Raw genomic sequence first — 12,463 nt, forward strand, 5'->3', positions numbered from 1 at the left:
CGGAGGCGGAACTTCCTGTCTCTGTTTCTAACAGCTTCCGGGAGAAGCCGGAAGAGACCGGACCCTGGACAGAATCAGGGCTAGCCAGCCCCTCCCCCGGCCCCTACAGAAAGGTGAGTCCACGGGCCGTCTTGGCGAAGTCAAAACACTTAGTCTGGCCGCTTCAGGTGAGGATCTCCTTCCTTATCCAGGCACAGTACCGGTCCAGATCCCCTTTAATTTCCCATGTTCCCCCGCGTACTCAAGCCCCGCCCCCAGTCTCCCGGCCCCGCCCCGAAGTGTGAGGGGTGTGGATGGTTTGTGAACCCCTCACCTGACTCTACCCGTCTCGGGCTGGGAGAAGCGGGTTTGGCCACGGCGGCCGGAGGTGGGTGGACCCACGGACTCCTCTCCAGCGCCGCGGGAATAGGACCGCCCAAACGCGGTGCCTTCGCGTCAGAAAAGGCAGGATCGGGGACCCCTCCTCACCGCGCCGTCAGGGTCGCTCACAGGTTGAGGAGCGAGCAAAGGCCTCTGAGGAGGGAGACCTGGGGTCCTGCCCAGTCCTTCCCCTCGAAAGTTCCCTGTGCCTGTGCCAGTCGTTTTTGCCTCTGTTCGCCGCAGTTTCCTTTTCTTTAAATCAGGGTTAATGCCGTTAACCTTCTTACCATTAGGGGTTAGTTGTGGGAGTGATAAATAACTGCTACTGTTTGTTTACTGAACAGTTGCAATGTGCCAGGCACTGTGCTAAGTATTTTGCTTCAATGATTTCCCGTCATCTTCAAAACAACCTTATGAGGTAGGTACTATTTTTAACCCCATTTTACTGATGAGAAAGCTGAGTCTCTGAGAAAATTGTTTGAGGTTACAGAGCTAGTAAGAGGCAAAGGGGGTTATAGTTAGTTTGGGGGTTTTTTTGTTTGTTTTTTTTCCTGATCCCAGGGCCCATGTACTAAATAAGGATGTGAAAATTATTCAAATGTTGATATGTTCCGCAGTGTTCTTTGAGCAGCTACTGTGGGGTTATGCTGGGCACTACGGTACATAGAGAAATACATGCGAACCTTTATCTTCCAGGGGTCTAGTAGAGAGATGGACTGGTAGATAAGTATAATGAAGTTTTATAGGTGCTGTGAGAATAGTCTGGTGATGGTAATCATCAGACCGGATTTGCCCAGGGACAGCTCTGAAAGCAGCAGATTCTCCAAGGGAAAGAGTAGGTACTCCAAGGAGCAAGCAGATATCCTTCCTACCTTTCTAAGAAACTGCCGAGGGAGAACACAGGACAAGAGGGGAGATTGCGATATGGATTGTGAGAGCCATTTTGGAATCTTGTCCGAATCAGTTCCATGCAGGTAGTGGTTTTGCATTTGTGAGCCTACAGTGACCCAGGAGGGTGGTGCTTCTGGTGTCTGTTCTGCTTTGCTGCCCGAAGAATTTTGGAGGAGGCAGACACAATGTCCGCTGCATAGTGTCTGTTGATGGCCCCTACTGAGCTGTCCCTTTGGGTTGGTCTGACTTTGCTTTTGATAAATTAATTTTCTTTGGCTCTTGACATCTGGACCTAGATCCGTGACCATGAATGAGACTGAGTTCAAATGACACGATCTGGCAAGAGTGGCTGCGCTATGCCTCCAAAGGGGCCCCAAATAAAACATTCCGGGCTTTTTCGGTTTCTCTGAAGCCACCTTAGAGGCATCTCAGGGGGGGTATAGTTGCTTTACCAATGGATAAAAATCCTAGAGAAACTCAGGGCTCACAGAAGCACATGTTTTCCCCACCTGCCAAAAAAGCAACGAACAGTAACAGCAGCAGCAGCAACAAAGCTGTAAGGTTTTCCTGATGATCCGTGCTTCCTCGGGGGGTGGGAATGTGAGAGAGGAAGGGCGTGGAACCTGAAAGCCAGCGTTTCAGGTTAGAGGCAAGGGGTAAGTCCTTAGCTGTAGATTGGGGGTCCAGAGTTCGGAAGGTCTGTGTCTCTACAGGACACTGAACTCCATTTTCTTTCGGGGCTGGGTCAGTTAGAGCCTAAACAAACAGGAAACCTGCTTGCGACCCCTCATGCCCTGCTGATGCTGTCCCCCTTTGTTCCCGCAGTGTGGACCCAGTCAGCAGCCAGGCCATGGAGCTCTCTGATGTCACCCTTATTGAGGGTGTGGGTAATGAGGTGACTGTGGTGGCAGGTGTGGCGGTGCTGATTCTAGCCTTGGTCCTAGCTTGGCTCTCTACCTACGTAGCCGACAGCGGTAGCAACCAGCTCCTGGGCACTATTGTGTCAGCTGGCGACACATCCGTCCTCCACCTGGGGCATGTGGACCATCTGGTGGCGGGCCAAGTCACCCCAGAGCCAACCGAACTCCCACATCCATCAGAGGGTAATGATGAGAAGGCTGAAGAGGCTGGCGAAGGTGGGGGAGACTCCACAGGGGAACCCGGAGCTGGGGGTGGTATTGAGCCCAGCCTGGAGCATCTGCTTGACATCCAAGGCCTGCCCAAAAGACAAGTGGGCCCGGGGAGCAGCGGTCCAGCGGTGCCCCAGAGATCTGAGGATAGCGCCTGCCTCATCAACGTGCGGCTCAAGTTCCTCAACGACACCGAGGAGCTGGCTGTGGCCCGGCCAGAGGATACTGTGGGTGCTCTGAAGAGGTAGGTGGGCTGGGAAGTGGGAGGCTGCTTGTACCCCATGCCCCCAGCCCTTGGTCTTCTCGGAGGAGGCTGATACAGACGTGGGAGCAGCAGGGAAGCGTCAGGTGTGGCCCTTACAGGGCGGGTGGGGGAGTACTGCCTTAGAAAGCCACCGTGCAATTTCCCCCCAGTGCCTTGCTTTGTTGGTCCAGGCCTTTCGGCCTTCTCATTCCTTGCCCTCTGTCTGTCCTTCTGTCTGTCTCATCCTTACAGTAAATACTTCCCTGGACAAGAAAGCCAGATGAAACTGATCTACCAGGGCCGCCTGCTGCAGGACCCAGGCCGCACACTGCGTTCCCTGAACATTACCGACAACTGTGTGATTCACTGTCACCACTCACCCCTTGGGTCAGCTGTTCCAGGCCCCTCGGCCTCCCTGGCCCCCTCTTCAGCCACTGAGCCGCCCAGCCTCGGCGTCAGTGTGGGCAGCCTCATGGTGCCTGTGTTTGTGGTGCTGTTGGGTGTGGTCTGGTACTTCCGTATCAATTACCGTCAGTTCTTCACAGCACCTGCCACTGTCTCCCTGGTGGGGGTCACCGTCTTCTTCAGCTTCCTAGTATTTGGGATGTATGGACGATAAGGACCGTAGGGAGAAAATGAAAGGCGTGGTCTTCCTCCTTTATGGCCTCCCCCCTTTCCTGGCCAGAGCTGGGCCCAAGGGCCTGGGAGGGAAGGGTGGAAAGGATGTGGTGGGTCCCCCTCCATAGGACCCAGGAGGCAGGCACGGGGCCTCCCCTTCACGTCCACGAGGGTACAGACATCCCCTCTGTGCAAGCACAACTCAGGTAGAAATGAGAATGTCATCTTCCTTCACTTTTAAGGTCCTGAAGTTCAGAGGTGGGCTGGTATTCCAGCTCAATGGGGAGCCTGGGCTCTGAGGATTCCCTCCCAGCCGTGGCCCTAGCTCTTTCCCATTATCCTGCATGTCTGCTCCTCAGCCCCCAGGGCTGCCTGTCAGGGCAGTTCAGCATGGCCCCAGCATACTTCTATAGGGAGCCTGGAGTATCTTTCGGTTCCCTAGTGGAATATCCATCTTTTGAGACTGAAATCACATGGGCAGGAGTGAAGTTTGTGTCAGCCTTCCCTGTAGGCACCTGGCCACCTCCACCTTCTCCCTCCACCCCGTAGCAGGAATAGGGTGTTCTCTGTGTTCTGGATGGTTTCCAGTGTTCTTTTTCTTTTCAAAGCACTTTGCTTATATTCTTTTTTTAAAAAATAGTCCCTTATAGAGCTCAGTCAGGAAGGGGATTGGGGCACAAAGCCAAGCCCCCAGCATTGGGAGAGGCCGGGCCACAGCTGCTGCTACCCTAGGCCTAAGGCTGTAAGCAAGAGGCAGCTCTGGCCCTCAGCCAGTGTCCTACTCTGCCCAGCTCCAAGGACGAGCTCTGGGTATGGAGCACTGGGCCCCAGGCCCTTGCCTCTGGGGCTCTTGGATGGAGGGCCGTATCCATGACCGAATAAAGTTCCATTTTGTGGCCGTGGAGTCTCCTGTGACATTAAGAGAAGGCTGTTGCTCTGCCCCCAGCAACACGGGAATGAGGGTGGGTAGGCCGGGCTACCAACGGGAGATGCAGTTTATTTACACCAGCAGCCATGGGGGCAGGGGGAATACACAGCGTTTACAAAGTTAGCTACCTGTACAGGATGGATTACATATGCAAAAATAAAAATCTCAAGACCACAGGACAGCGTGAGCCCCACCCCCCTCCCCCAATGACCCCAGCATGCGGTAATGCCAGGCGGGTGGCCCCTGGGCATGCGGGGGGGAGTGATGCATGGAAGGAAAAGCCACCGGCCATGGAAATTAGTACAGAACCCCCCCCACACACACTCAGACACATGATAGAATACAGGGTGGACGACACCTAGCCGGGGTGGGAAGGATGGGAATTGAAACCCACACAGCCTGCTGTTAGAGGGAAGGGAGTGGGGAGCTCCTAGCCCCTGTTCAACTACATGGTAGGGGGGGGCACACTCTCCCCGGAAGGGAAGGGGTTTGCTCCCTCAGGGTCTCTGCTGGACCAAGCCCATCTCTTACCCAGCCTGGGCAGGGGGCTCTGCCCTGAGGGCGGGCCAGGGAACAATGGGGAAGTGGATGTGGACAAACCAGTTCCCAAACTACTTCCCACTTCTCCCTCCTCCAACCAGAAGGGGGAAAGGGAGAGGCCAGAGGTGAAAGGGTGTACTTATTAGGGCCTGAGCTGCAGCTGCCTCTCAGAAGGAAGAGTGGCCCGCGGCCTTCCTCCCTTCACCTTCAACCTACTCCCAAGTCTTCATTTGGGAGCAGGCTGGAGGCTGGCTGAGATCCTCCTTTCCCTCTGGCTTCCCTTAGAGGGAGAAGGCTGTGGAAGAGCGAGAACAGAGGAGCCCAGGCCCCAGGATTTATTCTAACTCCTGCCAAAATTTGGCTTTTTAAAAAATAACAATTCTTGGGTTAAAAACCAGTTTGTAACCAGGCGTCAGCCACAATCAGAGCCACCCCAGGGGGAGATTGGGGTTCCAGACAGGGTACTACAGCCCTATCTCTTGTTCCCTTAACCCTCTAGGGTCCCTAACCCAAATCAATCCAACCAGTCCTGGGTACTAGCTACCCAAATGTGGGATGGCTCCTCCTGGGAGGAGGACAGGGGACACGTCCTGCAAGTGCCAGAGAACATGGCTCAGGGTCACCTCCATGCCTGTGTCAGTCAGCTCTGCTCCCCGCCCAGACTGCAGGCCTCCAGCTCAGCTCCTGAGAGCCATGGTGCCCGCGTGGAGGTGGGACGATACATCTCTTCAGGATGTAGACCAGGCAGGTGGGCACACTGGCACCACAGTCCCACAGAGGGGCACTGTCTAGGCATGGCACCCCTTCCCCCTCCGCTGACAGCCCAGAGCACAGAGACCACCCTCTCTTCCTGCCCCACTCCTAGCAAGGGGGGAGAAGTAAAAGATCAGGATTTTCCTCAGAGCCCCAAACCACAAGTACAGAATAAATAACTTAAAAGCGGCTAAGGAAGGGGAAACAGGGCAGGCTTCAGAGGCAGGAGCATCGAGAGAGGAACTGGAGCTGGTCAAGGTTAAAGAGGGGGTGGCAAGCAGCAGTTGGGAACTTGGGCTGCCCTGGTAGGGCAGTGGGGCAGGGTAGGCAGGAGGAACATGGGGCCACCCCAGGAGGGTGAGGCTGGGCCCCTTCCTGGGGCAGGGAATGAGGTAAGAAAACATTTCAAATAAAGCAGCACCGTTCCCTCTCACCTTGGGGCCCCACTCCTCGCCAGCCCTGGGTCAGGGAGGAGAGGTAGGGGGGGAGTCATTTTGATACACAGCTCCCTCTTCCTACCCTCCCCCTGCCCTTGAAGCTGTAGAGGCTGGAGGCCCTTTCCTGGCACCCAACAACAAAAGGACAGCTCCTGCTGCCAAGGAGGCCCATGGGGACTGAGGGGAAAGGGCTGCCCCTGTGAGGGGCAGGGAAGGCGGCGGCAGTTCTAGACGCCTACCTCAGCAGACAGCTCGCTGTGCCTGCCTACCCCTGGGATGGGGGCGTTTGATAGGCTTCTTCCGCACACAGACAGGACACGCCCAGCCCTGCTCCTCAGCTGCAAGCACCGGACCCATTCACATTGCTGAGGGCAGCTGGGGGAGGCCCCCTCCAGGCTCAGCTTCCAACCCACCGCCTCCCGGGTAGCCACGATGCTCCTCGGCAGGGCTTAGTCCAGTTCCTGGGGTGGGGGGCGGCAGTGCCCTGGCACAGTGCCCAGGTCAGGCCCCTGGCCTAGCTGGACATCCAGTAACTCACAGAATAAATAGGAAAACCGCCTCCCCACCGAACTTATGTCCAAGGCATAATATGTCCAGGTCTGAGTCCTGCACGCCGAGGGCTCGTGCTCCATCGCAGAAGACCCTGACACCCCCCAGGGGTGCATAATTGGATCCTCTGCCTGCCTGGCCCACCAAACTTCCCAAGCCCAAACCCCCAGCAGCCGTCCATTTGCCAGGCTATGCCACCTGGGTGGGGGTCGGGAGGGAGGGCTCTGCTCAGCCAAAGGCTATCCCTTGCACCCAAGTCAGTTGATGTCATCGTAGATGCTGGGCGTCGGGGGTGCCGGAGGCTTTGGCTTTTTCTTCTTGTTGGAGCCCAGGCCAGAGGCAGTCCCTACCAGGCTCAGATGGGATTTCTTTTTCTTGGTTTTCCGTGACTCGGAGCTGTTGGTACCTGAAGAGAAGGAGGCGCGAGGGTTGAGGGGAGGGTTGTGGCAGGGGAACGCAAGGTGCTCCCCGTCTTTGGCTTCGGGCAGAGAGCCCCTGGGGCCCATCTGTATCACCTACCTAGACCCCATCCCTGATTCTCACTCGTCTTGGAGGAACCTGAATCAGAAGGTGAGAGATCGGAGGAGCCATCCCACTGAAGCCGGCTGATCAGGGCCTGGCTGTCAGTCATGTCAAAGCTGTCATTATCCAGGGAACTCTCGACCTCTGGAAGGACGCTGGAAAGGGAAGAGGCCAGAGAAGGGCTTCAGGGATACCAATCGTCATCCTTAATCTCCACAACCCACCACCTTTCCTGAAGGGTCACTCACGCCGAGGGTCCAAGGAAATAAATCCGCACGGCTCGCCGCTGCTCATCCGTGTGCTGGGGGCAGCGCAGGGACCTGGTGGGGAGAGAATTATCAGACCCTGACAAGGCAGGAAGGGTCTGAGGAATACAGGTGAAGCCCCTCCCCTCAGCAGAGGTGGGAGGGATGGACACAGGCAAGGAAGGGATGAACGGAGAGCCCCCAGATTGTGGCCTCAGGCCTGACCATTAGAAGAGGGGAGGGGAAGGGTGGGAGTCCCGCTGCTCAAGTCCAGGGGTACTCCCGACCCGTGTACCCAGGGTGAGTGTGCAGGAGGGCCCCCTGGCCCTGTTCCTAGGCTCTGAGCTCACCTTGTGCACATCTTCTTGGTGTGTTCAGAAATCACCCCACATTGCTGGAAGAGGAATATAAGCTGAAAGGAGGAATGGAGGAAAGCCTACTCTAGACACTAGACATTCTCTTCTGTACACATGCTAGACTGTAAGCAGAAATGGCCCCAGGGTGTCCACGGCAGACGGCCCCAGACCACCAATGGCCAGGAAGCCTAATTCCAGAGAGAGACCTAGGTGCCCTCACTGCCATGTCAGCAGCCTCTTTCAGGGCCTCAACCACTGCCTGTGGCTCAGCTCGCTCCCGAGGGCCTCCCCTTCCCTGGTCCCTCACCGTGGTGAGCAGGCTACGCAGCTCCTCCGGCCCCAGGGTCTCGTAGCTGATCCCAGTTGAGTTGTTATACTGGGCAAGAACCAGAGGTACAGGTTAGAGAAGGGGCAGCCAAAGAAGGGAGGTTGGGGGTGGGGGTTGCAGAATCAGTCCCTCTCATCCCTTCCTAAGTGAGAAGACCTTAAGACTGCCCAGCAGTTTCCCAACAATCCCTTCCATCCCACCTGCACAGGGGTAAGGGGTTGGGACCTACAGAGAACATACATATGCAAGACCTAAACACCCCATCTAGTGCTTCTGGCTGTCAGCATTCTGATCCCCACCTGTCCAATCCCACGCAACTCACAACAAGGACAATGAGAGGGAACCTACAAGGGGCAGCCCCTACTCACCTTAAAAGGATCCGAATTGCTAAGTTCCCCTGAAGAAGAAAAAAGAAGGGGAAGGGTGTTTGATGCAGAGGTACAGACAGAGAACCCTGAAAATAACCAGAGAGGAAGTGGGGGTGACAGAAGGATCACAGGCCCTCCCTCGATACCCCGGCCCGCCCCCCGCGCCCCCCTCTGCCCTCCAGCAATGAGTCCCAGAAGACACAGCTAGAATCACTCCCGTTGTTCCAGCCCCACTTACCATTTTTGTGTTTTAAAGACTTGGATCTTCGAGGGGAATTGGGGTTCTGGAATGGGAGATACCATAGCTTTGGGGAAAGGGTAACGATAAGGGGGAGCCGAGAACCCAGGGAAGGAAAAAAGATTTGACAAAGAAGCATCCTCAAATCCCTACTCTTCCCCATCAGTAAGAGGCCCGTCTACCCAGACTCCCTCCTCCCACCTTCCCCCAAGGCCTCTGCTGCCCTCCTGCCCACCAGACACCCTCATCCCAGAACCCAGAGAGGTACCCAGCGACCTCAGACATGAGTCAAGACACCCGAGGACTCCCTACCCAAAGGGGAGGGTATGTGTCCTTCGCCCAAATCTCCCTCATGCTTGCCCCAGCTCTCACCTTGTCTGATTTCCTCTTCTTGGCTGTGGAGGACAAAAGGATAAAAGGTAGGGTCACTTTAAGTTCCCAATCTAAGGGCACCTAAAGCAAAGTACAAAGCTACACTCTCCCCCCTCATTCAGGATAACAACTTGTGACCGTTACATACCCAATTCCTGCGAGCCCGCCTCACCCCAATGGCCCCCAAATTCCCCAGATCCCCAAACACCTTTCTTCTCTGAGCCATAGGACCAGTCGTTGTCATTGATGTCATCGTTATCCTCTTGGTCACTCTCAGACTTGTTCATGTTGTTGCTATTGGCAATCCTGCCAAGGGTAGGGAAGAGGAAGGGTCAAGGCTGCCACCTCTCTGCCCCCGACTTCACAGGTAGAGTGGAGCATCTGGGGCCAAGCATGACCCACCCTCTGTGCCCTACAAATGCCCCTGGAGGGCTACACCATGGGACGGGCTGCAAAAGGTGAGCCGCTCTGGTTCTAGCAGGGGGAGAAGCCCTCACCGGCGGTTGGCGATTCGACTGCTGTTCCGACCCATTCCCAGGCACTTCTCCAGATGGGGAGCAAAACGGGAGGCGGCAATGCTGCGGCTGCAATTGGGGCAAACACACTCCTTGCTCTTCCACTGGTTGAAAACCTGTCCAAAGATGTCCAACCCCGGCTGGTCCACGATCTCTGGGGACAGGAGAGGCGTGTCGATCAGGGCGGGCAGGGGACCCTCACCTCTCGTTCCCACCCATGGCCCCATGGCCTCTTCAAAGCCCCTGCCTAAGCTCACAGGAGCTCCACGTTCTACATGTGGTGCGGCTGCCAGAGAAGGACCCTCCAAGCACTCCCAGGACAGGGCTAGACTGCTCTCCTTCAACCCTGAAGCTCACCAAAATCCTTCATGCTATCAGGGTCCGTGTCGTCCAGGAAGAAATAGCCACACTTGACAGCCCGGTGTACCTCAAAGCAGAATCCCAAACAAGAATCCTCGACCAGGTCCGCGTATATCTCCTGAGCGATGGCCTGGGCCCAGGGGAGAACATCCAGGGTCACAAGAGTCATAGTCCCATGGACTGAGAGCAACTCTCACCAACCAAATCTCCTGCCAATTCGCCCTGGTCAAAAATAATGCTTTCTTTGCCATTTTCCCCATCTTGACTTCGAGTTCTTTCTTCTTCTGGATCCTCGGCCTCCTTAGCTGGCTATTCCCTTTAAGGAACAAGGCTGACTACCCAAATTCCTCTCCGGTGCGGATGCCAGATAAAGTGACGAAGAAACATCAAGAGAAAGAACTGGAGGCACACGTGGGGGAGCCCTCACCTCTAGTTTGCTGTTATCCAGGCCAGACAAAGACATTTCCTCCATTTTCATTTGTAAACTCTTGTGGAGACGGCGCTCTGACTGCTCATAGCACAGCGGGCGGCAACACGGCTGCACACATGGGGGTGGGGGTGTTGGTGTGAGTCCAAGACACCTCTGATGACTGCCACCTCCCCTCCGCACCTCGCTGCCCAGAGCTCAATGGTGGCATCAGGATCTACCTCTCCCTAAAGCCTAGGCTAAGTCTGGATGGTCCTTCAGGGCCTGAAACCCAAGGGCGGCCTAGTCCTTCCCAAGCCTGAACTCAGGCCCTGGACTCTACTGCCAATCAGAGTCTGGGTCTACAGGAGGCAGCAGCTCCCCCCAGGTCCCCAAAACTCAAACCACTCTTCGATACCCATGGTGCAATGCAGCAGGGGGAGGAGAAGGAACTCTAAGGCCTCAAAGCAAACCCACAGGGTGTGGCAAAGAACTGCACAGACTCCTAAATACACTCCCCTCCCTTCGCTAGGCTCTCCTCAGAGCCACCTCTGCTTTCAGCCAGGATGTCCACTTGGGGGGGTACTGCTACCAGAAGTAGGAATGGCCCTAGGACCCTACAACCTTCACCCCACTTTATCTTCCCTTGCAATAAGCCTGCCACTACAGAAGGGGAGCAGAGCCCACAGAAATCTAGAGCTAAAGGGGCATTTCTAGCCACCATGAGCAAGAGGAGGTAGAGTCCGGTGGGATGGCAGGCCAAGAGTGGGCACTCCCCTTACCTGTTCTTCTTTTAGATAACCACCCTCCCTCCCTCAGGACCAGCCCGGAAGTCTCTCCAAGAGCCCCAAAGTCCAGGAATCCCCACCAAAGGATTCAGAAACAGCGCCCACAGTCCGGGGCCCCTCTGAACGGTGGGTACGAGTTTAAGGAGCTGCCGGCCTAGAGTGGGGTGGGGACTGACAAATGAGCCGGGGGCACTGGGGAGGGTAGGAGGCCGGGCCTCGGCTCTTCCCCCGTCCCTGCGGCACTGCTGCTGCATCATACCAACTGGGGGGAGGAGAGCCGAGCCGCCGGAGGCCGGCGCCGGTCCGGGACAGACCGACCCTTAGAGAGCGGGCAGAGTGGGACGCGTCCCGGCCCCTCTTCCTCCCCGCCCGCCGACAGCCCCGGCCGGCCGGGGAGAGGAGTCCGGGAGGGTGTCTCTATTGTCCCGGGGGCTGGGGCCTGGCTCCCTAACAAAGGCCCCGCGCCCCCTCCCCGGCCGGCCCTGCCCCGCCCAGGGGGGACCCAGACAGGGGGAGAGCGGGGGGCCCCGGCCGGGCCGGGAAGCCGGGGGAAGCCGGGCGTTTCCGCGGCGGCCCGGGGGGAGGGGAAGGGGCGCTGACCCAGACCTGGGGGGAGGGGGCCCAAGCCCCGCCTCGGGCCCCGCCCCCCGCCCCCCGCAGGCCCCTCCCCCGTCCCCGTCTCCGTCCCGTACTCACCCCGCCCGGGGGGCCGCGCCGGGGCCCGGCGGCCTCTCAGGGCCGCGTCCTCCGGCGGCGGCGGCGGCGGCGGCTGCTCCGGAGCCCCATGTCCGTCGGTCCGTCCTCGCCTCTCCCCGGGGCCCAGGGCCCGGGGCCGGGGGGTCGGGCCGCCCCCCCGCCTCGCCGCCTCACCGGGCGGCCATGGCCCCTTCCCCTCCCTTCTCGTCCCGTCGCCGCCTCCTCCTCCTCACCTCACCCCGCCCGCGCGCAGTCCGCGCGCCGTCCGCGCGCCCCTCCCCCCGCCCCCCACTCCAGCCCGCCTCTCCCGGGCGGGGGGTGCGGCGCGAGCCCGGAGCGCGCGCGCGTGCCGCGACCGGAGGATGGATGGATGGAGCGAGCGAGAACGCGAGCGTGCGCGCGCGCGCCCCTCTCCCCCCTCCCTTCGCGCGGGCGCGAGGCCAAGCGCGAGCGCGCTCCAACCTCCTCCTCTTCCTCCTCCCGCCCCTCCTCAACACCCCGCCCCCGCCCTCCCTTCCTCTTCCTTCTTTCGCTTTCGCGCGCCCAGCGACTGCTCGCGCCTGCTAGAAGGGCCCGAGCGCGTGCATCTGCCCCGCGGCCGCAGCTCGGCAGCATTTGCTCCAGGGGGCGGGGACCGGGCGGGGAGGAGGGGCGCCACGCCGCCGTCCAAAGTACCGGCGGACGGGGACGGGGGCGGGGAGATGGGCGGGGCCTTCGGGAGCCACCTCGGCCAATTGCCGTCTCGCCCCGGCCCGGCCGGCCCAATAGGATGGCGGTGGGTGGAGCGGCGTTCAAGGTGAGGTGCGCGGTGCGCTGGGG

General features: G+C 58.4%; 2 protein-coding genes across 8 annotated transcripts; one reads left to right on the forward strand and one right to left on the reverse strand.

Annotated features, from left to right (window-relative positions):
• The first annotated feature begins 7 nt into the window (after nt 1–7).
• TMUB2 (transmembrane and ubiquitin like domain containing 2) lies at nt 8–4,345 on the forward strand. Of its 6 annotated transcripts, none has more exons than XM_032615188.1 (4): nt 54–167; nt 705–778; nt 2,077–2,625; nt 2,878–4,142. In XM_032615188.1, exons 2-4 carry the CDS (start codon nt 744–746, stop codon nt 3,242–3,244), a joined length of 951 nt encoding a protein of 316 aa, XP_032471079.1. In that variant the 5' UTR covers nt 54–167; nt 705–743; the 3' UTR covers nt 3,245–4,142. The 6 variants fall into 6 exon arrangements, with proteins under 6 accessions (XP_032471082.1, XP_032471083.1, XP_032471079.1 ...); XM_032615189.1 differs by having other exon boundaries at nt 54–113; XM_032615190.1 differs by lacking the exon at nt 54–167 and adding an exon at nt 229–367.
• Nucleotides 3,868–11,930, reverse strand: ATXN7L3 (ataxin 7 like 3). Of its 2 annotated transcripts, none has more exons than XM_032615187.1 (13): nt 11,645–11,927; nt 10,182–10,292; nt 9,752–9,884; nt 9,377–9,548; nt 9,088–9,185; nt 8,880–8,902; nt 8,508–8,553; nt 8,270–8,298; nt 7,881–7,949; nt 7,568–7,611; nt 7,221–7,292; nt 6,970–7,127; nt 3,868–6,856 (listed from the first exon to the last, which is right to left on the reverse strand). In XM_032615187.1, exons 2-13 carry the CDS (start codon nt 10,230–10,232, stop codon nt 6,708–6,710), a joined length of 1,044 nt encoding a protein of 347 aa, XP_032471078.1. In that variant the 5' UTR covers nt 10,233–10,292; nt 11,645–11,927; the 3' UTR covers nt 3,868–6,707. The 2 variants fall into 2 exon arrangements, with proteins under 2 accessions (XP_032471078.1, XP_032471077.1); XM_032615186.1 differs by having other exon boundaries at nt 4,221–6,856; nt 8,508–8,574; nt 11,645–11,930.
• Between the last annotated feature and the right edge of the window lie 533 nt (nt 11,931–12,463).

This window comes from Phocoena sinus, chromosome 20 (assembly GCF_008692025.1).
Source record: "Phocoena sinus isolate mPhoSin1 chromosome 20, mPhoSin1.pri, whole genome shotgun sequence".
Taxonomy (NCBI): domain Eukaryota; kingdom Metazoa; phylum Chordata; class Mammalia; order Artiodactyla; family Phocoenidae; genus Phocoena; species Phocoena sinus.